Below are 19,590 nucleotides of genomic sequence, written 5' to 3'. Positions count from 1 at the left end.
ATGCACAGATATGAATTCAGCAGCCCACATGCCTCGAACACACCCATATCCTTCGTCCAGTTTCGTGCCAGAGCGGGAGCCAACGGCTCCCAGGACTGGTTTGAACAGGACTATGCAGGGGACACCAAATGTGCCCTTCATGCAGACTTCCAGGAGCTGGCAAGCGCACCCATCCAGCCCGAATACACTAAATCCTGTCTGGGAGGTGGTCACAACTTCCTGTGACAGGGTGCCTATTGTTCTGCCTTCCCCTGCTCGAGCTTGGCTCAGCAGCAGGAGGGCAGAAACTTGTCTCTGGTCGGCAGCAACCATTTTGTGCTGTCCGGGACTAGAAGGCTGGTATCGGGAACACTGAGAGCCTAACGGAGGGCTCTCCCGGTGAGTGGAATCATACCTCCCACACCGGTAACAGTGTGGGAGTATGATTCCAATATATTTGACACCAAACATGATAGGGTTCGTTGCAGCAGTTTTCGAGATGGTCATCGCGCAGTCACATAATGCCCCTCTATTTTAGTATATGGCTGCTTCACAGGCAACACGGGAGAATGGACTCCGTAGGCTGCAGGGGTCCTGCTCATTAAGGGGCACCCTCACACTTAGAACCAAGCACCCTGCCCTCAGGATTGTAAAAGCCTGGTAGAGGGGTGACATAGGTTTTAAGTGCAGTGATTCTTAGATATAGTAAACCTATATATATCTTTCGTAAGTGGTGCATGCACCAACTTACACAGGCTGCAAAGATTTTTTAGAGTGAAAAGTCTTTTTAATTAAAAACTTACTTACCTGATTACGTAGACCTGGGCTACCATTTGTTCACACCTTGTACTTGCAATGCCTAGTTATCTAAAATCTAGTACCTTAAAGATTGATCATAGATACTCCTTGAGGCTGTGAATCTTCGCAAACTACCTCTTTTCTCACCCCCCATTGTAACCAAGAAAACACTTGTACTTGAAAAAGAGACAAAAACCCTCCTCTGACCCAGTCTATCTTTCTCTTTCCCTACCTTCATTAAATGTAAATTTGATACTTGTATAGCGCACTACTCACCCGCAAGGGTCTCAAGGCGCTTGTACGAATACCGCTGTGGAACCCATCCTGGCTTGCCCTGTGAGGCGTCCACTCCTGGGCACCCCCAAGGTGGAGGCCAGGCATCCTTAGCGTTGTGGGGGCCGTTGTGGAGATTAAGCAAGCTATTGCCCAGAGTTGCAGAGTGGGACTCCATGATTGGAATAGGCACCGACGCGAGAATTATCAGGTCCGTGGAATTTTTGAGCCCAAGACCCGCCGAGGCAGGGAATTGAACCCTGGTCCCGGGCTAGACCTCTGCATCAGGGTCTGCCGCTCTAATCATTGAGCCACACTTCTCCAAATAAACATGCCAACATTTTTCTCAATGTTTGAATTCACAGACTGAGGAAGGGGTTCCCTCTACGGTTTTAAAAGCATGTTTGGAGGTACTATGCAGGAAAAAGTCTACAAAACGGCTTGCTCATTAAATTAATGTAGGGGTAGGAGCTGGGGCAGGGCCAGAGGAGGCCATATGAACAAGTTACTTACCTTCGGTAACGATGTATCTGTAAGAAACATTAGTTAGTTAGATTCCTCACCTAAGAATATCCCCAGGCGTCAGACTGGATCCGGAAGATTTTTCGTCAGCAATACCCCTTGCGCGTCGCTAGGCGTCGTCTGCGGCTCCGCGTCCGTCGTCGGCCGGAATGACGTCGGAGTACTTAGACGCCGCCCTCGCGCGCTGACGTCAGTTCTTGTACATAGCCTTCCGCGCCAGGAACGCAGAGCCATGCAAAGACCGACACTGGTGCCAAAAATAAAATCTAGGGGCCTGAAAAGGATAACCTTAACCCTAGATGTCGGTTCGCAGAACGGGGAGGATGGGTGGGTCGGTGAGGAATCTAACTAACTAATGTTTCTTACAGATTGAATATGCTACTTACCAGTATGCATCTGTTCTTGGCATGTAGGGCTGCTGACATTCATATCTGTGCATAGATCGCCGCCTAGTGTTGGGTCCGGATGTTTGCACGTTGTTGTCCTGGAAGAGTCTTCGAAGTATCCTTGGATAGGTGACTCCTCCCCTGGACTACAGTGCGCATGGGCATCCTCTCCATCCTCAGATTGTTTTTCGCCATTGTGGCAGTGATGGAGTAGATACAGAAAGTGATGACCATGCTTGCAGTAATTCTGAGAGCTGCAGCTGCGACAGGCGCCGGGGAGGAGGGAGGGCGATATGAATGTCAGCAGCCCTACATGCCAAGAACAGATGCATACTGGTAAGTAGCATATTCAGTTCGAGGCATGTGGGCTGCTGAATTCATATCTGTGCATAGAATACATAGCAGTGCCCTGTATTAGCGGCGGCTACCCGTGCCAGCTGCAGCGGTCTGAAAAAGTGTCTTGAGAACAGCCTGTCCTACAGCTGCCTGCTGTTTTGATTGCACATCTACACAATAGTGTTTTGTAAATGTGTGTGTAGTGGACCATGTGGCTGCTCTGCATATATCATGCAGGGGAATATTTCCTAGGAAGGCCATGGAAGCCCCCAACTTACGTGTTGAGTGGGCCCGTGGTGGAATAGTTAATGTGCGTTTTGCCTTTTGATAACAGATTTGAATACACTTAACTATCCATCTGGCTATCCCTGCTTTGTAGATGGCGTTACCTTTGTGGTGTGGGGCAAAGGCAACGAACAGTTGTTTTGTCTTCCTGAATGGTTTAGTCCTGTCGATGTAGTACATGAGGGCCCTCCGTACATCTAGTGTATGTAGTGCCCTTTCTGCAACAGTTTGTGGGTTTTGGAAGAAAACGGGCAGTTCAATAGTCTGATTCATGTGGAACTGCGATATTACCTTGGGCATGAATTTGGGGTTGGTACGTAGTACGACCCTGTTGGCGTGAACCTGAATAAATGGCTCTTGAACGGTTAGTGCCTGGAGTTCACTAACTCTTCTTAGGGAAGTGATCGCTACTAGGAAGGCCACTTTCCAGGTAAGGAATTGAATCTCGCATGAGTGTAGAGGTTCAAAGGGTGGACCCATCAGGCGTGTGAGGACCAAGTTGAGGTTCCACATTGGAGCCGGTGGGTGACTAGGTGGAATGACCCGTTTGAGCCCTTCCAAGAATGCTTTGATGGCAGGCACTCTGAATAGAGAGAGGTGCTGCCTGGTTTGCAGGTAGGCTGATATTGCGGTCAAATGGACACGTATAGAGGTGTACGCCAGACTGCATCGGTATAGGTGTAAGAGGTAACAGATGATGTTGTGGATGGATGCGTCCAGCGGGTTGATGTCATTATTACCGCAATAAATGACGAACCTTTTCCATTTGGCTGCATAGCAAGCCCTGGTAGTGGGTCTCCTGGCCTCCTTGATGATGTCCATACAGTCAGGTGGCAGGTTGAGATAGCCAAACTCTAGGACTTCAGGAGCCAGATCGCCAGGTTCAGCTGTTGCGGATCTGGGTGCTGAACCTCTCCATGGTTCTGCGTTAAATGCGCGGGTTTGATCCGCAGCCTTTGATGCGGCACCACGGAGAGTTCGAGGAAGGTGGTGTACCACGGCTGGCGTGCCCACGTGGGAGCAACTAGGACGAGTGTCAGGGAGTGTTGTCGTAGTTTGCGAGCCACCAGCGGTATCAGCGGCGCTGGGGGAAAAGCGTACGCAAATCTGCCGGACCAGTTCATCCATATCGCATTGCCCTGCGACTGCGGATGTGGGAATCTGGCGGCGAAGCTTTGGCATTTTGCGTTTTCGCTTGTCGCGAATAGGTCTATCTCTGGATGACCCCACTGCTGGAAGTACGGTTGGAGTACTGATGGGTGTAACTCCCACTCGTGCATCTGGTGGCTGTGTCTGCTGAGCAGATCCGCCATCTGGTTGTCCTTGCCAGGGAGGTGTTCCGCCATGAGGAACATGTTCCTCTGAATGGCCCACTTCCACATGCTCTGAGCCAGATGAGACAACTGTGGAGAGTGTGTTCCTCCCTGCTTCTGTATGTAGTACATGGCAGTCATGTTGTCCGTCCGGATCAACACGACTTTGTTGCACAGATGTACTTTGAATGCCTTCATGGCCAGGAAGATTGCCATCAGTTCCAGAAGGTTGATGTGCATCTTCTTCTGTTGTGTCGTCCATAGTCCCTGCACTGTGTAGTGGAGTACATGAGCTCCCCATCCCTGGAGAGACGCGTCCGCTGTCAGTACTATTTGCGGAACAGGCTCTTGGAACGGTCGGCCCTTGCAAAGGTTTTGTGGATTCCACCAATGCAGAGAGTTGTATGCCCGACCGCTCACCAACACTAGGTCTTTCAACTGTCCTTGAGCCTGATTCCACTGACGTGCTAGGCACTCCTGAAGTGGGCGCATATGTAACCTCGCGTGCGGGACTATGAAGATGCAGGAGGCCATCATGCCTATCAACTGCATGAACACTCGCGCTGGAAGTGAGTGATTGGGTTTGAATTTGGAGATCAGCAGTTGTATGCTGTCGATCCTCACTAAATTTGGCTGAGCTGTGGCCGCCAGAGTGTCTATAGTCGCACCTAGGTACTGTTGTACGTGTGCGGGCTGGAGATGGGACTTTGGGTAATTTAGTGAGAATCCCAGACTGTGAAGAAGGTGAATGGTGCGGGACATGTGGCTTGCACATTGCTGGGCTGACTTCGCTTGAACGAGCCAGTCGTCTAGGTAGGGGTAGACGTGTATATGCTGCCTCCGTAAATGTGCTGCCACCGTAGCTAGGCACTTCGTGAAAACCCTGGGCGCTGTTGTCACGCCGAAGGGAAGGACCTTGAACTGATAGTGCTGCCCCTGAACAGTGAACCTGAGGTATTTTTTGTGTGAGGGGTGGATGGGTATGTGAAAGTACGCATCCTTGAGGTCCAGTGAGGCTAGGAAGTCTCCCTGCTTGAGAAGCGGAAGGACTTGCTGTAGGGTGAGCATGTGAAAGTGCTCCGAAAGAATGTACTGGTTCAGGGGTCTCAGGTCTAATATAGGCCTGAGCGACCCGTCCTTCTTTGGAATTAAAAAGTAGAGGGAGTACACCCCTGTACCCTGCTCGTGGATGGGGACGACCTCTATAGCGCCTTTTAGAAGCATACTTTGCACCTCTTGCTGTAAGAGCGTTAAGTGCTCTGAGGACATAGGACGGTTTCTTGGTGGTATTGTGGGTGTAGTGGAGGTTAACTCCAGACAGTAACCGTATTTTATAATATCTTTGACCCACCTGTCCGTGGTGATGGAGTTCCACGTGGACAGGAACCTTTGTAGTCTTCCCCCGACAGGTGTTATGTGGTCGGGAGGAAGGGAGAGGGCGTCACTGCTTGTTCTTGGGGGAGGACCTGGTGTTGCCGTAGCCACGTCCTCTGCCCTTTGTACTGGAGCCACGATATCCACCTCGGGTGTTTTTATCGTAGGTGGTCTGTGTATTGCCTTTGTTATACGTTGGTTGTGACCCCTGTCCTCTACCTGCCCCCTTGTTTCCGGGGCGACGAAAGGAGCCGCTCCGAAAGGACTGAGTTTGGAGGGCGCCCATGGACTTTGCAGTGTCCGTGTCCTTTTTTATCTTTTCGAGGGTGGTGTCAACCTCTGGGCCGAATAAATAGTCGGGGTTGACGGGCTGGTTCAGTATGTTATTTTGTACCTCAGGCTTGAATCCTGAGATTCGTAGCCAGGCATGTCGTCGCAGCATGACGCTTGTGTTTATGGCCCTGGCAGCCGTGTCTGCGGCGTCTAGTGCACATTTGATGGAAGCATTTGTGAGTAGCTGCCCCTCTCTGATAAGAATTTCTGCACCTTCTTTGAACTGGTCAGGGAGATGTTGGAGTAGTTGTTCCAATGTATCATAGTGCGCTCTATCGTAGCGAGCGAGGAGCGCTTGAGTGTTGGCTATGCGCCATATGTTGGCAGCCTGTGCGGCAACTCGCTTGCCGGAGGTCTCTAGCACCTTGGACTCTTTGTCCGGGGGAGGAGCGTCACCTGTCGTTTGCGAGTGTGCCCTCTTGCGAGCATTCGCTACGACGATGGAGTCGAGTGGTAATTGTCCTTTGATGTAAGTAGGATCCCCAGGTGCTGATCTGTATTTTTTATCAATCCTGGGGTTTATCACTCGTGCCCTGGTGGGTTCCTTGAAAATGTCCTTAGCTGGTTTGAGGACCCCCTTGAGCATTGGCAGAGTTTTTACATGCCTTTCTGAGGATGCAAAAGTGTCCATTAGAAAGTCATCCTCGATGGTATCTGAGTGAAGCTGTACCCCATGGTTATTTGCAGCACGTTCAATAAGAGCGTTGAAAGCCGCAGTATCCTCCGTGGGAGATGTTTTTGCCCCATAGAGTTGTGGGTCCTGTGTATCGAGAGGTGCACCGGGGTCTGCAGGGTCGCCCCAAGTTTGATCAGGGTCCTGCTGGTCATCAGGGTCTGTGTCTACATGGTAGGGTGCTTGGTCATCCATGTAGTCCTCCAATGCATCCGTGTTGGAGCGCGTGGGGGAGAACCGGCGTGGATCCTGGTAGGAGGAATGGAACGGTTCATAAAGGAGAGGTTCTGATTCCACCGGCAGCTTCCTTTTTAGTGGGATCCTGAAAGGGTCCAATGGCGGTTCCGAAGTTATTCTTCGGTCGTGGAGAATCATCCTGCCAGTGTCGGCGTCGATGACCCGTGACGGAGACGTCTCGTCCGGTGGAACCGGAGTCTGGGTAACCCGTGTCCTGAGTTGGAACATCTTCGGGATTGTTGACGGAGGCAAGCCGAAGGTAATGTTGGCTGGCCCCGTAGAGGTTGCTGGAGCTCCGATCGGGCCGGAACCCGACGGGTCTTTGAGGGCCGCCTTGGTTTTGTTGCTTTGCGTCGCAGCAGGCCGCACTTGGGGCGCCTTTGAGGCTTTGGCACCGGGCAGGTTCGTAGAGCCGGGCGTGGATTTTTTCGGTGCCGGCGGGTCCTCGAGTCGAGGTGTGGAGATCACCGTCGACGTCCTCGATAGGTGAGGCATCGGCGTCGGCGAGGGAGCGACGCGAGGCGAAGCGGGCGGTATTGCCCTCGGTGTTGTTGGCGTCGGTAGCCGAGTAGGTTTCTCGGTGCCGATGGCCTTTTTCCGCTTGTCGACTCCGATGTCGCCCGATTCCAGTTCGGCACCGAAGTCCCTCTTGGTGCGGTCGGTGCCGACGCGTTGCGTTGGCGTCGAAGGCGTGGAAGGCCTCGATCCCACTAGCGCTACTTTCAGTTTCGGTTTCGTATGAACCGGAGCAGCTTTCGGTTTCGGTTTTGTGGTAGGGAAACCAGCTGGCTTATGCAGCAATGGCTGCTGCTGAACGTCCGAGGGCGGGGCCGAAGAACTACGGGATGGGTCTCGGGTAAGGCCCGAAGGCGATCCCTCGACCGGAGCCAAAGGCTGTGGCGCTGGTGTTTCTTCGGTTTGAACAGGTAGGCCTTGTTCATCATTGGAGCTACTCTCTTCGGCCCCTAAGGCCTCCTCGTCGTCTCCTACCTCGGTGTCGTCTTCACCTCTGTGGAAGAGTGACTCGTCGCCCTCGTCCGATCCGGGGTCGTGTTCGGAAACGGGACTGGAGGGTATGACTTCTAATTCTTCGACGTCGGCCTCGTCGAAGATGTCTGTTGGGGCCGGTGCCGCGTGCCGCGCCTCGAGTCTCGCCGCTCTTCGGTTCCTTAGAGTCTTTTTGGAACGGAACCGGGCACAGGCCATGCATGTCGATTCGTCGTGGTCCGGCGAAAGGCATTTGTTGCACACCGGATGGACGTCGATGTGTGGGTACTTCGCATTGCATACCGGACACCTTTTGAATGGCGTCCTGGATTCCATCGTCGAAGTAGTCGATGGACAGGTAAATGCGAAAGAAGTCGGTGCTGAAAGTTAGTAAACTAGCAAAATGCTATCGAAACCCGATCGATAAACAGTACCGACGCGAACTAAAGGCCTTTTGGCCTCGACCAAATATTTTCCTAACTTGAGCTAAGATAGCACATCCGAACCCAATGGCGGAAAAAAACAATCTGAGGATGGAGAGGATGCCCATGCGCACTGTAGTCCAGGGGAGGAGTCACCTATCCAAGGATACTTCGAAGACTCTTCCAGGACAACAACGTGCAAACATCCGGACCCAACACTAGGCGGCGATCTATGCACAGATATGAATTCAGCAGCCCACATGCCTCGAACACATCGTTACCGAAGGTAAGTAACTTGTTCATCTGAAAGAAACACGTTAGTTAGATTCCTCACCTTAGAATAGATACCCAAGCAATACCATCCCCGGTGGTGGGTCTGCGAACCAAGATCACACCAGAAAGTCCTGGAGGACAGAACGGCCAAAGAAGCCATCCCTCCGGACTTGGCTGTCAAGGCAATAATGCCTGGCAAACGTGTGTAGCGAAGCCCACGTCGCCGCCTGACAGATGTCCTGCAAAGGGACTCCCCGTCCCAAGGCAGTAGTAGCCGCTGTGGCCCGAGTAGAATGGGCGCGCAGCCCAACAGGAGGGTCCTTTTTTGCCAAAGAGTAACAAATTTTGATGCACAAAACGACCCACCGAGAGATGGTCCGTTTGTGCACAGCTTTCCCCTTCTTAGCACCTACGTATCCAACGAAAAGTTGGTCGTCCACCCGGAACTGCTTTGTGCGGTCCAAATAAAAGGAGAGCGCACGTTTTGGGTCCAGACGGTGGAGCCTCTCTTCCTCTTTGGAAGGATGCGGAGGCGGAAAGAAGGTGGGCAAGGTGACAGACTGCCCAAGATGAAATGGAGTCACCACTTTCGGAAGAAAGGAGGGACGAGGCCGAAGGACAACCTTGTCCGGATGAACAGACAGAAAAGGAGGCTTTGAAGATAAAGCCTGGAGCTCACTCACCCGTCTAGCCGAGGTGATGGCTACCAGAAAAGCAGTCTTAAGAGTCAGAAGACGAAGAGGGCAATTGTGAAGAGGGTCGAAGGGAGCGCACATCAGGAATGTCAAGACCAGATTCAAGTCCCACTGAGGCATTACAAAAGGGACAGGAGGGAACGTGTGAGTAATGCCTTTTAGAAAGCGTGTAACCACAGGGGACTTGAAAAGAGAAGGCTGATCAGGAAGCCGCAAGAAGGCAGAGATGGCAGCAAGATAACCTTTCAGGGTGCCCAGGGCAGAGCCCTGCCGGGCCAGAGAAAGAAGAAAGAGGAGAACCTTAGAAAGAGGGGCGGAAAGGGGATCCACAGCCTTTGCTGTGCACCATGCCACAAATTTGTTCCACCGGCAGGCGTATACCGTCTTTGTGGAGGGACGCCTGGCTGCCAGAATGATATCACAGACTTCAGGAGGCAAGTCGAATGGCATCAACTGCCGCCGCTCAATCTCCACGCATGGAGGTGGAGGCTGGACAGGTTCGGGTGGAGGACCGTCCCCTGCTGCTGCGACAGAAGATCCTCCCGAAGGGGCAGACGTATCGGGGGATCGGTCAACATACTGAGTAGCTCGGGATACCAGTATCTTCGTGCCCAATCCGGAGCCACCAAGATGACTTGGGCCCGGTCGCGCCTGATCTTCTTCAGCACTCTGGGCAGAAGTGGTATAGGCGGAAAGGCGTACAACAGACCGCAACTCCACTCGTGACGAAAAGCGTCGCCGAGCGAGTGCCGCCTTGGAAATTCCAACGCGCAGAACTGCTGACATTGCGCGTTCTCTTCGGTGGCGAATAGATCTAACCAAGGCTCTCCCCACTGCTGAAAGAGACCTTGCGCCACTTCGGAGTTCAGACGCCATTCGTGATCCATCATGCACCGGCGGCTGAGTTCGTCCGCTCTGGCGTTCAGAGAGCCCGCCAGATGTTGAACCACTAGGGTGACGCCCTGGTGTTCCAGCCACGTCCAGAGGCGCAGAGCCTCCTGACAAAGGGTCCACGACCCCACCCCGCCCTGTTTGTTGCAATACCACATGGCGGTGGTGTTGTCCGTGAACACCTGCACGACACTGCCCCTGACAGAGGGAAGGAAGGCTTTCAGTGCAAGTCGGATCGCCCTCAACTCCAACAGGTTGATGTGGAGACGAGACTCCGCCGGAGACCAGAGGCCTCTGATCTCCGCCTCTCCCATATGGCCACCCCATCCCAGGAGGGACGCATCCGTCACTACGACATGCTCCGGTTGGGGAAGGGAGAGGCTCCTGCCCATGACCCAATCGCGGTCCGTGAGCCACCACTGCAACTGCTGTGCAGTGCCCTCCGAGATCAAGACATGGTCGGACAGGTTGCCGTGATGCTGGGCCCACTGAAACTTCAGGTCCCACTGCAGAGCCCGCATGCGCCGCCTGGCGTGATGCACTAGTAGGATGCAGGAGGCCATCAGCCCCAGAAGCCGCAACACTAGCCTGACCGAAACCCAGGATAGAGGCCGAAAGATGGGAATCGGGGCCTGTATATCCCGGACCCGCTGTTCCGGTGGATAGACCCGGAACTGCGCCGAATCGAGAACCGCTCCGATGAAGAGGAGCTTCTGAGAGGGACTCAGGTGTGACTTCGGCACGTTGATGGAAAACCCCAGCAAATGCAGGAGATCCGCCGTAGTCTGGAGGTGGGAGACGACTGCCTGGGGCGAGCCCGCCTTCAACAACCAGTCGTCGAGATAGGGGAAGACTGGAACCCCTGATCTGCGCAGATGAGCTGCGACCACCGCCATCACTTTCGTGAACACCCGAGGGGCACTGGTAAGGCCGAAGGGGAGCACGGTAAACTGAAAGTGCTCTTGGCCCACCGTGAACCGCAGGTAACGCCGGTGGGCCGGCAGGACGGGGATGTGGAAATAAGCGTCCTGCAAGTCCAACGCTACCATCCAGTCTCCGGGGTCTAGGGCAGCTAGAACCTGAGCCAAAGTCAACATCTTGAACCTTTCCTTCCGGAGGAAGGCATTGACGTTCCGAAGGTCCAAGATAGGGCGTAGGCCCCCTTTGCCCTTCTTGGGAACCAGAAAGTAGTGGGAATAACAACCACGACCTACTTCTGGGCTCGGAACGCACTCGACGGCCCCCTTGGCCAAGAGGGCGGAAACCTCCTCGTGGAGAAGATGCAAATGATCCCCCGAGATACGGTGGTGCTGCGGTGGCATGGCTGGAGGGGTCGTCTCGAAGGGGAGGGAGTAGCCCCTTCGGACGATTTGCAGCGCCCACCTGTCCGATGTGATGGACCGCCAGTGGAGCAGGTGATGGCGAACTCTGCCGCCCACTGGCGTGGAATGGGCCTGAAAGCTCGGACTAGGAAGGCTTTGAGGCGGATGCTGCCGGGGTGGAGGTGGGCTGACCTCGTCGTCCTCCAGATCCGCCTCGGCGGAAACCACGTCCGCGACCGCGCGCAGGCTGGTTCTGCGGCTGGTGGCTAGGCGCACGTGAGGAGGCACCCCTTGCTTGGCCACGAAAGGGGCGAAAAGCGGAAGATTGCGACCGCGGAGCCGAGAGGCCCAAGGACTTGGCCGTAGCCCGGGAGTCCTTAAAGCGGTTCAGCGCACTGTCCGCCTTATCGCCAAACAGGCGAGTGCCATCAAACGGCATGTCCATGAGAGTGCCCTGGACATCGCCGGAAAACGACGTGGACCGCAGCCAGGCGTGACGTCGAAGCGCCACTGAGGTAGAAATGGCCCTACCCAGCGAGTCCGTGGTGTCAAGCCCACAACGTATAGCATGTCGCGCGGCATCCCTCCCATCGGCCAGAGCCTGGGTAAGTCGTGTCTGGACCTCCTCCGGACATAGGAGCAGCGCGTCCTCCACCGCATCCCACAGAGAGTGGGAATAACGGTCCAAGAGACAAGCGGTGTTCAAAGACAGCAGGCCCAAACTAAGGGAAGAGAACAGTTTCTTGCCAAACTGCTCCAGTCTCTTGGAATCCCGGTCCGGCGGGGCGGTCGGGAAAGAGGATTGGGAGGTGGAGGCCTGGATAACCAGGCTCTCAGGGGTAGGGTGTTGGGACAGAAAACTGGGGTCGCCCGGAGCAGGGCGGTGGCGCCTGGCAACATTCCTGTCCACAGGAGGAACTGTGGAGGGATTGGACCAGGTGCCCTGTAGAACGTCAGTGAGGGCCTCATTGAATGGCAGCAGAGGCTCAGTGGAGCTTGCTGCAGACTGAAGCACCTCAGTGAGGACGTTCGTCCTCACAGCCACGGCAGGTAGCTCGAGCCCAAGGGCTGCGGCCGCCTTGCGCAGCACCACGGAGAAAGCAGCACCCTCCTCCGAAGCCACAGTCGGAGGAGAGATGAATCCAGTGTCTGGCGAGGTATCCAGACCACTGGCCTCCCCCAGTTCATCTGCCCAGTCCTGGGACATAGGATCCTCGGATCCCTCCCAGTAGTCCCCATCATCCGACTCCTGGTGTAGAGGAGAAAGTAACGGAGCCGGGCGGTAGACAAAATGTGTCTCTAGCGGCGTCGATCTCGGCGTCCATCGACGCCGGACCGGCGCCGGGCCCGGACCGGGACTAAACTGGGGCACGGCGTCGAGCGGAGTCGACGTCGGCGGTGGAACCGGAGTCGACGCCGGTGGAGGAGTGACAAGGTCAACCGGCGTCGACGGGGACTCGAGAACGGGTCCCTCGGGCGCTTGCGGCGTCGAGGCCGGAGCCGTCAACGGCGCCGGGGCCGGAGCCGCCGGCTGGCAAGGCAGCCCAGTCGGGTCCGCGGGGCCCGAAGGCGCACCAGCGGGCGACGACGGCGGAGCCAGGTTCCTCATGGCCGAGAGGAAGGCACGGACTTCCGCCGGCGTCGCGTTAGTCCCAGGGACCGGAGGGTATGGGGACGGACGCGGCGCCTGCGGCTCCGCCGGAGCCGCGGGGGTGGAACCACCCTGACCCTCGACCGAGTCGCGCGACCGGCGAGGGGAGTCCGAAGAGCGATGACGCCTTTTGGACTTCTTGGAATGCTTCGACTTACCCGAAGACTTGGATCCCGACGACCGATGGTGACGTCGGCTGCGGCTCCGCGACCGATCCTTGGACCTCCTCCTGGACCGGGATCGAGAGGCGCGCGGAGCAGAGTGGCGAATCTCGAGAAGCTTACGGGACCGCTCCCGTCTAGCCTTCGAGGTCAGGGCCTTACAGTCCGAGCACGACTCCGCGTCGTGGTCGAGGCCCAAACAGTACAGGCACCGGCGGTGATGGTCCGTAACCGACATCAATCGGCTACAGTCCGTACAGGCTTTAAACCCAGGCATCCTACCGGCACCGGTGTCGATAGACAGGATCAAAAAGGATCAAAAAGTTAGTCAAAAATTGACTAAAGGGGTAGCTCTCCCGGATCTGCGCTTACTGGCGCGGAAAAAAGAAGAACTCACGTCAGCGCGCGAGGGCGGCGTCTAAGTACTCCGACGACGTCATTCCGGCGCACGACGCCGACGACGGACGCGGAGCCGCAGATGACGCCTAGCGACGCGCAAGGGGTATTGCTGACGAAAAATCTTCCGGATCCAGTCTGACGCCTGGGGATATTCTAAGGTGAGGAATCTAACTAACGTGTTTCTTTCAGATGTTTTAGTTTTCAACAGGAAGAGTACATTCAGATGAGTGCTTAGTCAGAAAAGATGCAAGTTTTCTTTAATTATATATAGGTTACGATCAATCAGAGCATCCATCCTTTTCTCATTATGTGGTTAACGTTATGTAGGAGGCAGAAATATGTCCTTTAGCATTCTCCGCTGGGAAAACAGTGCGATCTCCATTTTTTTACTTTGTTAGCAGCACTATACATATATTCAAAAGGTTTGGAGAGTTTAACAGCAAATCCTACACCATGTGAACATACCTTAATGAAGAGGCCAGCAATCTTTGGAGGCAGATTTCCACCCTCTGCTTCAATGCAATGCTTCATGAGGAAGCCCATTCCCTTAATTCCGCTGATGGCGATTGGAATCTGCAGAGCAAAAATAATAGTTGCATTAACAGTGAGACTTCAGAAACACAAAGGAGGCAGAGTGCTTAATAATCGAGTGAACTCTGTGAAGAGTTGGAGACCCAAGGAACCACCCAAGGTAAGAAGCCAGGAACCCCCCGGAGGCCATGTGCTGAGTGGGAACACGACCGTGTGCTCAATATAAGTGAATGGGTAAGTCACAGTTGCAGCTTTCAAGAAGAAGGACCCTTCCCAGAGGACCTTGAAGAAACCCCGTGGAAGATGGAAGGTTGGAGAGTCAATCCACCTGTGGATACACTGGGAACCAGGATACCTACACCAGGGAAGCCGGGTGTATAGGTGTGAAGTGACATCAGAAACCGCTGTAGACCTTGTAACATGGTGCATCTTTAACCTACTGAAAGATGTTGAGCTGGAACGGGACTTAACGTGGGACCAGATCTTGAATGAGATCGTAAGCAGCCTCGCAACTTGGAGTAGGACTTATGCATCAACTGTTACCTCTTCTTATGTTCAATAACAAAGTTTTGTCTCCTGTTCCAGGTTCAGGTACGGAGCCCAAGCACTAAACACACGTGCAGGTTCATTGTTTGAATCCTGTCATTTTCGAGCAACGTATGACCTGCTGAACACTAGCTGAGGTACATTTTGGAGGCATCAGAAAACAAAGTTGGGAGAGGAGCTTGGATCTGCATCGAAGGGAGCGGAACGAAAGGAACTGATAGCAGTGATACAGGGGTGTCCCCTAAGTAGAGCTTTGCTGTTTTCAGGGCAGTACCAAGTCACTGAGGAGCCACATGGTGCCAACTTCTAGTGCTCAGGAGCACTGCTGAAGAATTTCTCTGGGTCCAGTCTGGCAACTGTGAATATTTTTAAGGTAAGGAATCTGCAGTTAGAATCATCCATCAGAAAGTCCAGCTTTCTGAATTCGGTGGGTGGCATTTCTAAACTAGGGGTTGGGGATACTGGGCTTTGAACTAAAGACCATATTAAATCCTTTCAAATATTGAGTGACTAATTCTTGCTACACAAATCTAAATTTTGTGTGTACCTTCAACGGTGTCAAGCTCTTAAGATGTACAGGACTAGTTTCAGCATACTTTTTGAGTTGAGCCCCTTGACGCTAAATTGACCTTTGACTGATTGGAAACTAAAGTCATACCACAGGTTTGCTGCACCCTAGTCATTAATGCACCTGATCACTAAATGGGTTGGAGATCTCAGTCCCTTAGACAATAGTGATTGGTGAGAAGCACTAATAGTGTCTTGCAAAATGGTCACATTGGTCAAGTTATGCTTCATACAATTGAAATATTTCCACTGGATATAATAAACCCCTAATCTTCTCTGGAAAGATGGGTAGTGATAATTTCACAAACTGTCCGATGTGCTTGTCACAAGTGGACATTTACTACAAGTAACAAGAGGATGCTTGATTATTGGCTCTAGATCGCAATGGTCAAGTCTGCTGTTTTTGGATACAGGTCACACTCCTTTCCAGAACAGCGCTCCACGGCACTATTAGGGAAAGTGGTAATAAAAAAGGTAAGCTAACTCTCATGGGCCTGCGGCTCTTATGGACTAAAAGAAATGTTTAGATATTGGCAATCCACTAAGCCTTCCCTCTACTATCCAAGAGTGGTTGAGAGGCAAGGGCCAATTTTCACTAATAGACTCATATAAACATGCCAAGTTTTGAGGCGAATCATGGGATGATTTTTGCATAATAGTGGCGTGATGCTGAAATGTAAGGTATACAGGGTTTTCTGTCCTGTTGGTTAACTGTGCCTCAAACTGTAAATGTATTCGATCACTGGCCGTGCTATCAATAACAATATTGTCGCTATGTCTTACTCCTTGTAGACTTTACAGTTGAATAAAAAAAATATGTCTGAACCAGCTACTTGCCATTTATTGCACTATGAACCCATTCTAGTCCTTCAGAACTGAGAAATGCCCTCCCCTGGATCACAAGAACATGCCCTTGCTCCTGCAACTGAAACTAAAAACTAGAGATAGTCCATAATCAGTCTGCTTTGACACTACAGATGTTTATATTTGCAATTTCCACTTAGGAAACAGAATGTTCATAATTTGTCAGCGGCAGCACCTTGTTTTCAATAACAGCAAAAGAAAAAGTTGAATAAAAAGTGCTGATGCCTACGTTTTAAGATCCATGTCCTTCCCCCCCGAGAGATCACCTCACCTAGCTTTCTTTTTCTTCTGCTGCCTGTTATGAACAATTTTCTATTGCGTATCACCAAGACACTGCATTGGCATCCTGTGGAGATGTTGATGAGCATACATGGAAGACCATCAAACCAGGGTTTTGCACTTGTGAAGATCAACTGGGCACTACACAAGTGTTTGGCACGAGATTCATTGCAGAGAAACATCAAGGAGATCATCGTACTATCTCTGCAGTAGCATTGCTAGTGATCACCCAGACATATCCTAACTTGTCTACAGGAGGAAATTCTTATAAAGTGGCAGACTCCGCCGCAAGTTTGCTGTTGTATTGTTGAGGAAGTCTACTTACTCGGTCAGCTGTTGCATTGCTGAGAACCATTGTTTGAACACTGTTGCTGTACTTGGGAGTACAGAGCTTGCTGGAAGCTACATTTATGGCAACAGAGAGCGCCAAGCTCCGTCCATGCCTCACCATCCAGTCAATGCCAGATATATCCGCTGTAAAATGTAGGAGACAAATGGGGGAAAATCGGAATCATAAATCAAATGCAATAGTTCAAGGCTAATGACTAAGTGAACTAAACCAGCATTCTACCTCTTAATATATTTAGTGTATGACTGAAGTTGTCAGCTGATCATGCGTTCAAATACTAATAGGAATTGTAACTCAACAATCCAGTATATTTTTAAACTTCATCCTTATCCAAGATGGACAATATTCCCTCTAACCATGAGCTTGAAGATTAAGTACACTGAAGTGCAGGTCATGTAAGTGCAAGTTAGCTGCCACAGGTTATTTGATAATTTATTCTGATAACAATGCGTACCTAGGAGATGTTGCTGAAGGACGTTACTAAGCTCATCTTCTGCAAGAAATGTACACAGCTCTCCCAGACAGCCTGCTGAGGCCATGCGAGTGGCATCCTGTTCAAGTAAAGCAAACAAATAGTTGAACCATGGATTTTTGGTATCAATATGAACCTAACAAGCAGTAGCAATTTGGCTGAAGTGTACAAATCACGTACCTCGTCGTGCCCAAGCATTCCTAGCAGTGCTGCAACTATATTTTTACGTATTGTTGCATCTATTTTCACACCAGCTCCCTGAGTGACAAACCGCAGGGCCTGCAGCATAGTCTCCCTGTACCAAAAAGTGGATAAATACAAGAAGCTCAGAGTCAGCATAAAATCAGCAATTATAATCATGCTCACAATGGTCAAAATGATCATGTATTTAAACTACTATATAAATATATATATATATATATATATATATATATATCTGATCCCTCAGACCAACACCCAAAACCTACCCCACATACATACATACACATGCTCAACAAATGTGCATACATACATGAATATGGTTGAAAAAAAGAGAAGGGTGACATCAAACGGATTTCTACTCCAAAACACACGAGGTGTGAAATTGACAACCAAATGTTGCAGGCACACAAGCTCACCCAAGACACTCAACTGCTCCAGTTTCATGGCAGGAAGGGGTCTAAATATTCAAACAGTGCAGCAAGCAAAGGCGGGGGTTAAGTTTGACCCTTGTATTGGTCAGAGGCCTGAGAAGGATCACAGAGTCTGTTATGGCAAGTTGGTTATCGTAGTTTTACCATTTTAAATTACAATATGTGCTCTGCTAGCTGAATGAGAAAGCTCCTTTTGGGGAGAATTAGGACCTTATCTTGTATTGTGGCACAAACAAAAAATCAGTTTCATGGCTAGCTGTAGGACAGAAGTCCCACGCACAACTCTGTACAGTTGTACAATCCTGTCTTGTGAATTTTCTTCTGACTTGCTTTAGATTTTGCCCCAGCAGATTTAAAAACCTTCAAGTCCATTGGAAGTGTTTGTCCTTTTAAAAAAAGGCAAATGACAGCACTGCCCACCCCTGCTCAAATGAGGAACACCCATATTATACCTGAAGTAGGGCTAGGAAATGAGCGGTGGTAGTGGCGGCAGTAATTTATAGATCCTGAGTACAGGTCTTTGACCTGCACCCCAGATGGGGAAGTTCCACACTGCTCCTCGCCTGTAAAGTTACAACCAGTTCACCTTTACTGTGGAGAAAGGTGTAAGGTGCGAGAAGGAGAGAGAAATAACATGACAGAGCTCTCAATAATTACCAGCAGAGGACACTGGGACACAAGATAGCAGCGGTCTAGTGAAGTTCCCCGACCTGACACCTATTTTCCCAACAGTGTGGCCGCCTTTGGCGTCCTGGGACTGTCGCAGCAGGCGTATAAGTGAGTCAGCTGGGTGTGCCCATTCTAACTTTGTTTTTGTAATAGGGGAACCTTCAGTGGCATCCCTTGCATTCCAGACTGATAATCAGAGTTGGGCTGAGTCACGGGTGATGAAAGAGGTGATGGTGGCTGTGAGAAAGTGCCTTTTTTTGCATGGTTATGCCCCACTTTTTGCCTAGTTTTGATGTGGTTTCAAATGTAGTGCACAGGGTCCCTGCCAACCAGGTCTGGTCCCCTGTGCCAGTGTTCCTTCCCTAAAACCAAATCCCTAATCAGCACTTCAGAGTATATAGGTCCAGGGAGCTAAAGTGGGTCCCCTGGGAGCCCCCCTCATTGGGACCATGCCACTGTCCTTGCAGCCTGCATGCCCCGGTGAAGGAGAAAACAAATTCGGCATTGCACCCTGCTAAGGGGGGAGGTCAGAAGGAAGGCTAGGAGCCTTCAAGGATGTTGGAGGGCAGAAGGAGCAGCAAAGAACGTGTAATCTCGGCACTCACAAGCTGTATTGAGGACATAACCATGTTCATGTGCCTGGGTGGCAGCACACTGGACGGGGACGAGCTTAGATACCAAGGGCAATAAACGAGACCCCTCTTCTGTAAGGGTCCTTAGGAACTGGTGTGCCACCTGGGGCATTATTTATTGTGCATAACTTTTGCCTCTAAGCAGGTTTTGGATGATACATTCTCCAGCTGTACCGTAGGGGTAACCAAAGTAAAATAGGAGGATTTTTTCACATCCCTAGGTGCCTCTAAATCTAGGGAAACTGAGTCTACCACCATGCTCCCTGTGAATCCCGAGACGCCAAGTAGTGAGCGCATACTACTGAATTATATTTTATTTTACATGCAGATATGAAAGAGAAAACTGGGGCAAAAGAATGGGCGGCTAAAGGCATCAAGAAGAAACTGGAATGCCTCCCTGGTAAAGTTTTAAATGTAGCGCGCAAAAGGGGGGAGACAAAAAGCAGGGTGTCCAAGTAACAGTGGAACGTTTTGGGGATTGTGATGACGGGTGTTCAGAAGATAAGCGAGGGAACCCATGTGTGAGTAAGTGCCATCTTTCTTGCATGGTATGCCCCCACTTTTTGCTGAATTGCTGAATGTACTTTGACTGAGTGTGCCCTGGACTCCTGCCAATCAGGTGCCCAGGGCCTATGTTCCTTCCCTAAAACAAAACAAACCCCAATTGGCAAACCCTGGCCACATGTCAGGCCCTAGTAAATGGTACCCTAAGTACCCAGGGCTTTGTGACCAAGGGAGA

The 19,590-nt window shown here is 51.6% G+C and overlaps 1 protein-coding gene across 2 annotated transcripts in view; it reads right to left on the bottom strand.

Moving 5' to 3' along the window:
• Positions 1-19,590, bottom strand: part of GCN1 (GCN1 activator of EIF2AK4) — a 693,936-nt gene that overhangs the window by 53,585 nt on the left and 620,761 nt on the right. For both annotated transcript variants that reach the window (XM_085633485.1, XM_085633484.1), the window contains exons 53-56: positions 17,099-17,213; positions 16,901-16,997; positions 16,423-16,571; positions 13,776-13,883 (exon numbers count right to left, since the gene is read on the bottom strand). In XM_085633485.1, coding sequence (XP_085489611.1) covers positions 13,776-13,883; positions 16,423-16,571; positions 16,901-16,997; positions 17,099-17,213 — 469 coding nt within the window. The remainder of the gene's footprint in view (positions 1-13,775; positions 13,884-16,422; positions 16,572-16,900; positions 16,998-17,098; positions 17,214-19,590) is intronic.

The sequence above is a fragment of the Triturus cristatus genome, chromosome 11, assembly GCF_964204655.1.
Source record: "Triturus cristatus chromosome 11, aTriCri1.1, whole genome shotgun sequence".
Lineage (NCBI taxonomy): Eukaryota > Metazoa > Chordata > Amphibia > Caudata > Salamandridae > Triturus > Triturus cristatus.
Note: the sequence above shows the minus strand (reverse complement) of the source record. Positions and strands in the feature narration are given on the sequence as shown.